The 12,421-nt window shown below is 38.4% G+C and overlaps 2 protein-coding genes across 2 annotated transcripts in view; one reads left to right on the top strand and one right to left on the bottom strand.

The window, feature by feature from the left end:
* Positions 1-4,497: 4,497 nt before the first annotated feature.
* LOC127360642 (trafficking protein particle complex subunit 1-like) lies at positions 4,498-10,399 on the bottom strand. The gene is made up of 5 exons (XM_051395094.1): positions 10,260-10,399; positions 9,473-9,571; positions 9,067-9,137; positions 8,833-8,971; positions 4,498-4,962 (listed from the first exon to the last, which is right to left on the bottom strand). The coding sequence occupies exons 2-5, from the start codon at positions 9,569-9,571 to the stop codon at positions 4,834-4,836; spliced, it is 438 nt and encodes a 145-aa protein (XP_051251054.1). The 5' UTR covers positions 10,260-10,399; the 3' UTR covers positions 4,498-4,833.
* A 40-nt stretch (positions 10,400-10,439) lies between these two features.
* Positions 10,440-12,421, top strand: part of psmb6 (proteasome 20S subunit beta 6) — a 4,828-nt gene continuing 2,846 nt past the window's right edge. Inside the window, exon 1 of the mRNA XM_051395095.1 lies at positions 10,440-10,596. Coding sequence (XP_051251055.1) covers positions 10,471-10,596 — 126 coding nt within the window. The 5' untranslated portion in view covers positions 10,440-10,470. The remainder of the gene's footprint in view (positions 10,597-12,421) is intronic.

Genomic DNA, 12,421 nt, shown 5'->3' with positions numbered 1-12,421 from the left:
CTCATCGAGATGATCGAGCAGAAGCTAAAAACAACAGGCCGACAGGCCGAAGGCTTCATCACAGAGCTCGAGCAGGGAAATCTATGAGCTGGTGAAGAGAAGCACTGAGGTGGATCAGCTCTCGCGCTCGGACGACCACTTTCATCTTCTCCAAAGTTTCTCAGCCGTGAACGCTGCTCCACCCACAAAGGACTGGACGGAGGTCGGCATCCAGCAGCCGCGATACGAGGAGATGGTGAGGAGGGTCGTGGTGGAAGCTGTGGACCGGCTGCAGGAGACGTTCAGGAAAGAGAAGAAGAAGCTACTAGAGGCCGAGCTGAAGAAGGTCCAGCAGTGTGAAGTGGAAGTGACTCTGGATCCTGAAACAGCAAGTCCCTGGCTCGTCCTGTCCGACCACGACAAACAAGTCAGTCTCGGAGACATGAAGAAGACTCTCCCAAAGACACCGGAGAGGTTTTATCCAGGCGGTGGGATCTTAGCAAAGCAGAGTTTCTCTTGTGGAAGGTTTTACTACGAGGTGCAGGTAAAGGAGAAGATGAAATGGGATTTAGGAGTGGTCAGAGAGTCCATCAGCAGGAAGGGGAAGGTCACAAAGAACCAGGAGAGTGGTCTCTGGATACTGAGGAAGGCTAACGAGTACAAAGCTTGTGACGGCAGCCGTGACGTTCACCTCAGTCTGACGTGGCATCCTCGGAAGATCGGCGTGTTCGTGGACTACGATGGCGGTCTGGTCTCCTTTTACGATGTTGATGCTGCAGATCTGATCTTCTCCTTCACTGACTGTCACTTCACTGAGAGGCTGTTCCCATTCTTCAACCCCGGCACCGCTGCACCCCTGATCATTTCTCCTGTCAATCACTCTGATTAGATCAGTTCTTTACTATCAAACACACAACTTTATTACATGTTCAACTAAAAAGGTTTAAACTAATAATTACATTTATGATTTCTGTGGTGAAACAAACAAGTTCTGACTTATTTTTCTATGTATTGCAAAATATGTTGGATTATAAGCAATTTTCCCTTTTTAGTAAAATACTTTATGTTGTGATATTTTAATTTATTTTGAAAATATTTATAATTTTTAGCAAATTCCTCAAACATAAAATAAAAATATAAAACCATCGATCACAGTGATCAGACAGTGATCAGACAGTGATCAGACAGTTGATCAGACAGTGATCACAGATCAATGAGCAGTCTGTTTCTCCTAATGTTTGTTACCTGCTCAGCCAGGTGTACTAACGCCTCACTAACAGGCCTGAATAAAGTCTCTAAATGTATGGAGTAAGATAGCTATCAAAAAGATGTGTTCATGATTCTAACCATTCGTATTCGTAATGTTAAACATTTATATGTCAATAAAATTGTTGTACACAAAATGAGAAACTGTTTGGGTAAGGATTGTTTTTATGTGAGTATGAATCTAAAAGCTGTGAGTACAAAGTCACAAACTCTAATTTCTACCACTACGAAGTCTTCACTGTGAACAAGAGTTCAAGTTTGTGGGTACGAGTAAAAAAGTGTTGAAATGACGTCACATTGGTCACAGGGGAAAATAATTGAACCCCGATTCCTCCAAACGCGCATGAGCCAAAACCAAAGTGGACCGAGTGGAGCTTCCGGCTCAGGTGAAGCATCAGAGAGGGGGTTGTAGACGATTCTGTGGTCTCTGGACAGACCAGTGGTCACTACCACTAAGTGCGCTGGTATCTGGCATGGACCTCCATGTATCCCTGACTGCAGGCCTGCAGACCTCAGTGTGCTCAACTCATTAAATACGGTATCTGAAGAGGGACAAGAAACCATAATGAATGTGGCGAAATGCAGGGATTTAAACACAATGAACTTAATCTTTGGTTTTACTAATTATGAAATACAATATTGACACATTTCACAAAATAACAGATTAACTACCTATCAAAACATTAAATTACCTTAATTATTCATTAAATGATTAAAGAAGTAATATATTTTAATGTGTATTTATCATAATCAAATGTAACCTGAGATACTTTCTTAATGTTATCAAAATTAAAGGGATCACTAGACTGTTTATTTTATTTTTATTGAACAACAAATTATTGAACAACAAACAACAAACAAACATTAACATAAAACAAGCAGGCAAACAGTAAAAATGTTAATGAAATACTAAAATGATATAAATGATGATCATAATGACAAAAATGATAATAATGTTAATAATAATAATAATAATAATGACAAAAATGATGATGTTGATAATGATAATAATAACAATGAGTGGACATGTACTGGTCTGGGTCTGAGGTACGGATCATATGATATCAGACTCTTAGAGGAACATGGCATTGATTTATATTATTTCTCTACTACACACCCCCCCTTGTTCATTTAATAAACAAATACAATCAGAATACAATCAATATACAATAGTCAAACATTAAAGACATCAAACGCATCAATCTGTTTTGCAGATTAATGTGAAATTGGTTCATGTAAGTTACTCATAGTCCAGAGAAATATAGGCTGAATATATGCATAAAGGAAGTATAAGTAAAACTGAAAAGAAAACACGCATAATGACTTTATTATAATACCATATTATATAAATACATGTATAAAAATAACAAACTATGACCAGAGATCATAAAGCATCCTATCTCTGAGTAATATACAAGTGATTTTAAAATCAAAAAGACAAGATATGTTCTTAATAACAAAACAAATGTCACTGTTATTTTCATAGAGCATATTTACTGTACATGTTAATATAAAGTATGAACGATGAGGGCAGTGGGGGTCATATCGCGCAGCCCTTAATTACAGTGTATTCAATAACTACATTTCAGAAGTACTACCTTTGTGCCTCACTGACGCAGGGCCCTTAATGTGGTTGTCCACTTGATATTTTGCAGATGCACTGGTCGCTGCTTTTTGTGGATTCGGGGAGGTCACTGTATCACTGTAATGTGTCTCTATACATAAAAAAACAACAACATGACTACAAAGTCACAAAATACTGACTGTTTTTCTTTACTCTGATTAGTCTCATTACACAGAGTTTTTATGTGATTGTTGCGGGCAAAGGTTTGTCTGATTATGCATTGAATTATGGGATTGCACAATGGCGTTTTTCTGGAGGGACTGATTACTGTGCATATACCACTGAATGCACTCTGATATTAGTATGTTAGTTTGAATATAACATTAGCTCATGAGCAGCTAATTCACACAACGATACACCTAAAATACATGAAGAATATTCTAAAGTCACACTGACTTCCATTATTTATCATACCAAAGCGGCAGTCAGAAGCGTGGAAGGAGACAGGAGACCGAACAGGAAGCATCACGGTGACGCCGCAGTCAACTGTTGGAGAGTGGGCGGGGTTTAACATTTGACTCCACCCACTCTGAGGTCTGCTGACACATGGCTGTGACTGCTGGCTCTAACAGTGAGGATCCAGGTTGTTCTTCAATAAGGGCTGAGATCCAGAACAAAGGTTTCCTCTGCATTAGGAGGAACCGGCTCACTTCCCTCTACGACACCGTCAACCACATCTTTCTGAAAGGGTCTGTTACCTTTGTTGCTCTGCTCCTCAGATTCTTCCATCGAAATGTCACTTGCTCCAAGGTCGTCTTCTGGCCAGACCCCATTGCATTCTGGGTGATTTCAACCCAAATGTCTTTCTTCCTTTTGTTAGTCGCCGTTCCACCTGCAGCAGAGCTTCCTACTATTGAGGCATAATGGCACTTAACAGGCTCCAGCAGGGTTTGAGTCCACGGTTCCCCCTCAGCTGCTGTTAGAACACAGTATCCCTGATGGGACACAAGCTCAACCTCAGATAATGTCTTATTTCACCAACGTTAAAGTTTCTATTCCTGGAATCCACCTGGAAGTCCGTCCGCCTGTTGGGATCATCAAAGTAATCCAAATCCTACTGACAACACCAACTGAAGCTTTGATCCAGATTAAAACTGGGATCTGATTTCAGATTCCTTCTTTCCTTTTCAACAACTGGTGCACTGGATTAACCACACAGCTGTGATCAGGTAACCTTCACCTGCACAAGAGCTCCACAGCGTTTTATTGTGATAGTCTACTTCCTGAAGTCTGTCAGCGTTTTATTGTGATAGTCTACTTCCTGAAGTCTGTCAGCGTTTTATTGTGATAGTCTACTTCCTGAAGTCTGTCAGCGTTTTATTGTGATAGTCTACTTCCTGAAGTATATATAAATATATATATATTTATATATATATATATATATATATATTTATATATATATATAAATATATAGTTCCATTAATCACAGTTACCGTAAGTACACTTCCTGATGCTGCTGCTGATGATGATGATGATGCTGCTGATGATGATGATGATGATGATGCTGATGATGATGATGATGAATCTTTATTATTGTTTGATGGTTGTGATCCCCTTTAACTCGGATTATTAAACATATCACACTGATTATTATTATTATTATTATTATTATTATATTAAGTCATTAATAGATACTGAAGATGTTTTATTGAAAGGTGAGTACATTCTCCTCTGACAACAACAACAACAACAACAACAACAACAACAACAGATTGTATTAATAGGGAGCTCAGATGAGGAGCTGTTTACATATTCAGATTATTATCAGACACAGTTTCACTCTTTAAATCATTTTACACATTTTACATCAACAAACTATAAAACTGTTACACTGTGTGTGTGTGTGTGTGTGTGTGTGTGTGTGTGTGTGTGTGTGTGTGTGTGAGTGTGTGTGTGTGTTACAGTGTGTGTGTGTCACTGTATGTGTGTCACTGTGTGTGTGTCACTGTGTGTGTGTGTGTGTGTCAGGCAGCTCGTGGGCTGTAGTACGGCAGCGCTCTGATGAAGGCGTCCAGTCGGCTGCTGAACAGTTCGCTGTCCAAACTGTGAGTAGAGTCACACACCGGGTTCTTCACTATGTACTCCACATACAGCTGAGAGACAGACAGGCACACAGACAGACAGGCAGAGAGACAGACAGGCACACAGAAAGACAGGCAGAGAGACAGACAGACAGGCAGAGAGACAGACAGACAGGCAGAGAGACAGACAGACAGGCAGAGAGATAAAAGTTTAATGAATCATCCTTCACAATAAAAGTCCACTCCCACAGGAAGCAGAGAGCTGTCAGCTTGCTCATTATTAAACAGGCAGTAAGGGAGGAGCCTGTTGTTTGGATTATTATTACTAATATTAATAATAATATTATTACTAATATTATTAATAATATTAATAATATTAATAATGGAGAGAGAGAACAAACATGATTTCATGTTTTATAACTGACACTGTTATTGTTTACTACAACAACAACAACAACAAGTTCACAAACAGACTTTAGCTTGTAGAGAACATAAAGTCTATCAAACAGTTGTTAACAAGTCTGAGTGTGTGTGTGTGTGTGTGTGTGTGTGTGTGTGTGTGTGTGTGTGTGTCTGTTACACTGTGTGTGTGTGTGTGTGTGTGTGTGTGTGTGTGTGTGTGTGTGTGTGTGTGTGTGTGTCTGTTACACTGTGTGTACAGTGTGTGTTACAGTGTGTGTGTTACAGTGTGTGTTACAGTGTGTGTGTTACAGTGTGTGTTACAGTGTGTTACAGTGTGTATTACAGTGTGTGTGTTACAGTGTGTGTTACAGTGTGTGTTACAGTGTGTTACAGTGTGTGTTACAGTGTGTTACAGTGTGTGTTACAGTGTGTGTGTTACAGTGTGTGTTACAGTGTGTTACAGTGTGTGTGTTACAGTGTGTATTACAGTGTGTGTGTTACAGTGTGTGTTACAGTGTGTTACAGTGTGTATTACAGTGTGTGTGTTACAGTGTGTGTTACAGTGTGTGTTACAGTGTGTTACAGTGTGTGTTACAGTGTGTTACAGTGTGTGTTACAGTGTGTTACAGTGTGTGTTACAGTGTGTGTTACAGTGTGTGTGTTACAGTGTGTGTGTTACAGTGTGTGTGTTACAGTGTGTATTACAGTGTGTGTTACAGTGTGTATTACAGTGTGTGTATTACAGTGTGTGTGTTACAGTGTGTTACAGAGTGTGTTACAGTGTGTGTTACAGTGTGTTACAGTGTGTGTTACAGTGTGTTTCAATGTGTGTTACAGTGTGTGCTACAGTGTGTTACAGTGTGTGTGTTACAGTGTGTATTACAGTGTGTGTTACAGTGTGTATTACAGTGTGTGTATTACAGTGTGTGTGTGTTACAGTGTGTTACAGTGTGTGTTACAGTGTGTGTGTTACAGTGTGTTACAGTGTGTGTTACAGTGTGTTACAGTGTGTATTACAGTGTGTGTGTTACAGTGTGTGTTACAGTGTGTGTTACAGTGTGTATTACAGTGTGTGTGTTACAGTGTGTGTTACAGTGTGTATTACAGTGTGTGTATTACAGTGTGTGTGTGTTACAGTGTGTTACAGTGTGTGTGTTACAGTGTGTGTGTTACAGTGTGTTACAGTGTGTGTTACAGTGTGTTACAGTGTGTATTACAGTGTGTGTGTTACAGTGTGTGTTACAGTGTGTGTTACAGTGTGTTACAGTGTGTGTTACAGTGTGTTACAGTGTGTGTTACAGTGTGTGCTACAGTGTGTTACAGTGTGTGTTACAGTGTGTGTTACAGTGTGTGTGTTACAGTGTGTGTGTTACAGTGTGTGTGTTACAGTGTGTATTACAGTGTGTGTTACAGTGTGTATTACAGTGTGTGTATTACAGTGTGTGTGTTACAGTGTGTTACAGTGTGTGTTACAGTGTGTGTTACAGTGTGTTACAGTGTGTGTTACAGTGTGTTTCAATGTGTGTTACAGTGTGTGCTACAGTGTGTTACAGTGTGTGTGTTACAGTGTGTATTACAGTGTGTGTTACAGTGTGTATTACAGTGTGTGTATTACAGTGTGTGTGTGTGTTACAGTGTGTTACAGTGTGTGTTACAGTGTGTTACAGTGTGTGTTACAGTGTGTGTTACAGTGTGCTACAGTGTGTGCTACAGTGTGTGTTACAGTGTGTGTGTTACAGTGTGTGTTACAGTGTGTGCTACAGTGTGTTACAGTGTGTGTTACAGTGTGTTACAGTGTGTGTTACAGTGTGTGCTACAGTGTGTTACAGTGTGTGTTACAGTGTGTGTTACAGTGTGTGTGTTACAGTGTGTGTGTTACAGTGTGTGTGTTACAGTGTGTATTACAGTGTGTGTTACAGTGTGTATTACAGTGTGTGTATTACAGTGTGTGTGTTACAGTGTGTTACAGAGTGTGTTACAGTGTGTGTTACAGTGTGTTACAGTGTGTGTTACAGTGTGTTACAGTGTGTGTTACAGTGTGTTTCAATGTGTGTTACAGTGTGTGCTACAGTGTGTTACAGTGTGTGTGTTACAGTGTGTATTACAGTGTGTGTTACAGTGTGTATTACAGTGTGTGTATTACAGTGTGTGTGTGTTACAGTGTGTTACAGTGTGTGTTACAGTGTGTGTGTTACAGTGTGTGTTACAGTGTGTTACAGTGTGTGTTACAGTGTGTTACAGTGTGTATTACAGTGTGTGTGTTACAGTGTGTGTTACAGTGTGTGTTACAGTGTGTTACAGTGTGTGTTACAGTGTGTTACAGTGTGTGTTACAGTGTGTGCTACAGTGTGTTACAGTGTGTGTTACAGTGTGTGTTACAGTGTGTGTGTTACAGTGTGTGTGTTACAGTGTGTGTGTTACAGTGTGTATTACAGTGTGTGTTACAGTGTGTATTACAGTGTGTGTATTACAGTGTGTGTGTTACAGTGTGTTACAGTGTGTGTTACAGTGTGTGTTACAGTGTGTTACAGTGTGTGTTACAGTGTGTTTCAATGTGTGTTACAGTGTGTGCTACAGTGTGTTACAGTGTGTGTGTTACAGTGTGTATTACAGTGTGTGTTACAGTGTGTATTACAGTGTGTGTATTACAGTGTGTGTGTGTTACAGTGTGTTACAGTGTGTGTTACAGTGTGTTACAGTGTGTGTTACAGTGTGTTACAGTGTGTGTTACAGTGTGTGTTACAGTGTGCTACAGTGTGTGCTACAGTGTGTGTTACAGTGTGTGTGTTACAGTGTGTTACAGTGTGTGTGTTACAGTGTGTGTGTTACAGTATGTGTTACAGTGTGTTTGTTACAGTGTGTTACAGTGTGTGTTACAGTGTGTTACAGTGTGTGTTACAGTGTGTGTGTTACAGTGTGTGTGTTACAGTGTATTACAGTGTGTGTGTTACAGTGTGTGTGTTACAGTGTGTGTTACAGTGTGTGTTACAGTGTGTGTGTGTTACAGTGTGTTACAGTGTGTATATTACAGTGTGTGTGTGTTACAGTGTGTGTTACAGTGTGTGTGTCTTACGTTGCTGTAGATGTGCTGCAGGGTCTCTCTGTGTATATTACAGTGTGTGTGTGTTACAGTGTGTGTTACAGTGTGTATATTACAGTGTGTTACAGTGTGTATATTACAGTGTGTGTTACAGTGTGTGTATTACAGTGTGTGTTACAGTGTGTTACAGTGTGTGTGTTACAGTGTGTGTTACAGTGTGTGTTACAGTGTGTGTTACAGTGTGTGTATTACAGTGTGTGTGTTACAGTGTGTGTGTTACAGTGTGTGTTACAGTGTGTGTGTTACAGTGTGTGTGTCTTACGTTGCTGTAGATGTGCTGCAGGGTCTCTCTGTGTATATTACAGTGTGTATTACAGTGTGTGTTACAGTGTGTGTTACAGTGTGTGTGTCTTACGTTGCTGTAGATGTGCTGCAGGGTCTCTCTGTGTATATTACAGTGTGTGTGTGTTACAGTGTGTGTTACAGTGTGTGTGTCTTACGTTGCTGTAGATGTGCTGCAGGGTCTCTCTGGCGTTGCTCACTGACAGATCCGTGTTCATGACGAACCTCAGTCCACTGGGAGTCTCGTAGTAATGGAGACGATACCTGCTGGTCTGAAAGGACAGGAAGCCCTCCTTCCTGAGGACAGACAGGCTGCTAAGGACCACAGACAGGCAGACAGATAGACAGGCAGACAGACAGACAGGCAGACAGACAGCTGTTGTGAAGGATACATGTCCAGAGGAGACATCTTACTGACGAAGGAGCGGATGGAGAACAGCATCCCGTACATCAGCTTGAACTCCTGCAGACACACAGACACTCGTTATAATAAAGTTATATCTTTATCTCTTTAACACTTTATATTCTCTTTATAATAAAGTTATATCTTTATCTCTTTAACACTTTATATTCTCGTTATAATAAAGTTATATCTTTATCTCTTTAACACTTTATATTCTCTTTATAATAAAGTTATATCTTTATCTCTTTAACACTTTATATTCTCTTTATAATAAAGTTATATCTTTATCTCTTTAACACTTTATATTCTCTTTATAATAAAGTTATATCTTTATCTCTTTAACACTTTATATTCTCTTTATAATAAAGTTATATCTTTATCTCTTTTTCTTTCACCTCCTCTTTGGAGATCCCCGCCTGCTTCTTCCGGTTCCACTCGTTATAATACAGACAGCTGCCGTTACGGTCGAATATGTACAGGTTGTGGACCGTCATCTACACACACAGTAACACACACACACACACACACACACACACACACACATTGATCAACACCTTCCTGAACGCATTTTGTCAATTCTCTCAGAAACCAATCGATCAATAACTGTCAATAATCACTGGGTGTGTATGTTGTGTGCCGAGTTGAAGAACAGTTCCTCTCGGTGATGAGCAGCCCCGGTGGTTTTATCGATCCGGTGTTTTAACCCGTTAACTGTTACATTCAGTTTTAAAAGGACCGTTTTCTGAACGGAGTCTGGTGATCGGTTCGGTTCAGACGGCTGTTACTCTGATTGAATACAGCTGGAACCAGAATCTGTTCTCACACAAGTACAATAACTGTTCATAAACACAGAATCTGCTCTCACACAAGTACAATAACTGTTCATAAACACAGAATCTGCTCTCACACAAGTACAATAACTGTTCATAAACACAGAATCTGCTCTCACACAAGTACAATAACTGTTCATAAACACAGAATCTGTTCTCACACAAGTACAATAACTGTTCATAAACACAGAATCTGCTCTCACACAAGTACAATAACTGTTCATAAACACAGAATCTGCTCTCACACGAGTACAATAACTGTTCATAAACACAGAATCGTGTTTAAATGGCGCCACTTTTTGTCTTTAAAGAGTTTATTTGAGACATTTAACGGAGCAGCTGCAGTGTTTACCTTCTCTTCCTGGTTCAGGACCCCGCCGCTAGAGGTGTCCGCTTACCTGCCGCAACAGAACTGTTTTATTGTTTTATAAATGTACGTTCGCTCACAGCAACAACATAAAGACATTTACTAAAATATACCTGTTATTTAATGATTCAGGTTTGTAACTCTTATAAACGCTAATTACCCGCCTCACAGTGACGGCAGTATTCATGAACAGCGCATGCGCTCTGGAACCACACTCAGAGAGAAGATGGCGGCAGCAGCGATGGTTCCGATCTTTGGACAAAATGTTTCTGATAAATACGACCTGGTTCCGGACTGGACCAGCCGGGAAGTCAGCACCGGGGTGAGTACGTGGTCTGTGGGCCCGGAGCCGACCGAACCGGAGCCGGTTCCGTTTCTGTGGAGGGTTTATAAAGTCTGAAGAGACTGAATGAGACAGCACTTCTACAGCAGCTAACGGTGGCTAACGGCTAACAGTGAATACACTGTATTAATCTGTCTGTGCTACTAATGTCATTTAATTATATTATATTATATAATATAATGTCATTTAATTATATTATATTATATAATATAATGTCATTTAATTATATTATATTATATTATATTATATAATAGTTTAATTATATTATATTATATAATAGTTTAATTATATTATATTATATAATGTCATTTAATTATATTATATAATATAATGTCATTTCATTATATTATATTATATAATGTCATTTAATTATATTATATTATATAATATAATGTCATTTCATTATATAATATAATATAATGTCATTTCATTATATAATATAATATAATGTCATTTAATTATATTATATAATATAATAGTTTAATTATATTATATTATATAATAGTTTAATTATATTATATTATATAATGTCATTTAATTATATTATATTATATAATATAATGTCATTTAATTATATTATATTATATAATGTCATTTAATTATATTATATTATATAATATAATGTCATTTAATTATATTATATAATATAATGTCATTTAATTATATAATATAATATAATGTCATTTAATTATATTATATAATATAATAGTTTAATTATATTATATAATATAATGTCATTTAATTATATAATATAATATGTCATTTAATTATATAATATTTAATATAATTTAATATAAAAATATAATAATTTAATAATATAATATTATATGATTTAATTTAATATAATTTAATTTAATATAATATAATTTAATATAATATAATTTAATATAATATAATATAATAATATATTTACAGTACTGTGCAACAGTTTTAGGCAGTTGTGATAAAATGCTGTAAACTAAGAATGCTTTCACAAATATAAATAATGTTTATTTGTTACACAATGCAAAGTGAGCCAACAAAAGAAATGTAGATCAATATTTGGTGTCACACCAGCATCAGTTCTTACAGACACACAGTCAACATATAGGTTGAAACATCATCACCACAGACAGTAACAGACAGTAACAGACAGTAACAGACAGACAGACAGTAACAGACAGACAGTAACAGACAGACAGTAACAGACAGACAGTAACAGACAGACAGTAACAGACAGTAACAGACAGTAACAGACAGACAGTAACAGACAGACAGTAACAGTCAGTAACAGACAGTAACAGACACACAGTCAACATATAGGTTGAAACATCATCACCACAGACAGTAACAGACAGACAGTAACAGACAGACAGTAACAGTCAGTAACAGACAGTAACAGACAGACAGTAACAGACAGTAACAGACAGACAGAGACAGACAGACAGGGTAGTTGTACTGCTTCAGCGAGGTCTCTGCACTCACAGATTTTAAAGCAGACTGGTGTTTCGAGATGAGCACAAAGAAACAGACACACTGAGGATGGCAGTGGTCGGCCAAGGAAACTTAATGCGTACATACATCAGCTCTGAACTGGCAGGAACCAGTGGGACCCAGGAAGTGAAGAGTCTGCTCAGAAGGGGTCTTCATGGAAGAGTTGAAGTGTTTAATGTTCGGCTGTAGCAGGAGACAGGTTGCTGCTGGAGAGCTGGACAATAATGAGTGTCTGCAGGCAACAGTGAACCATGGTGGAGGGTCCCTGCAAGTTTGGGGCTGCATCTCTGCAAATGGAGTTGGAGATGAATCCTTAATACAGGCAGATACT

This window comes from Dicentrarchus labrax, unplaced genomic scaffold, assembly GCF_905237075.1.
Source record: "Dicentrarchus labrax unplaced genomic scaffold, dlabrax2021, whole genome shotgun sequence".
Taxonomy (NCBI): domain Eukaryota; kingdom Metazoa; phylum Chordata; class Actinopteri; family Moronidae; genus Dicentrarchus; species Dicentrarchus labrax.
This window is presented reverse-complemented; position numbering and strand designations above follow the sequence as displayed.

Coding starts and splice junctions, on each gene's coding strand:
- LOC127360642 (XM_051395094.1), bottom strand. CDS start 9,571: ATGACGGTCCACAACCTGTACATATTCGACCGTAACGGCAGCTGTCTG. Junction 9,138..9,472: donor CGGGGATCTCCAAAGAGGAG/GTGAAAGAAAAA, acceptor GTGTGTCTGCAG/GAGTTCAAGCTGATGTACGG. Junction 4,963..8,832: donor TGCAGCACATCTACAGCAAC/GTAAGACACACA, acceptor TCTGTCTCTCAG/CTGTATGTGGAGTACATAGT.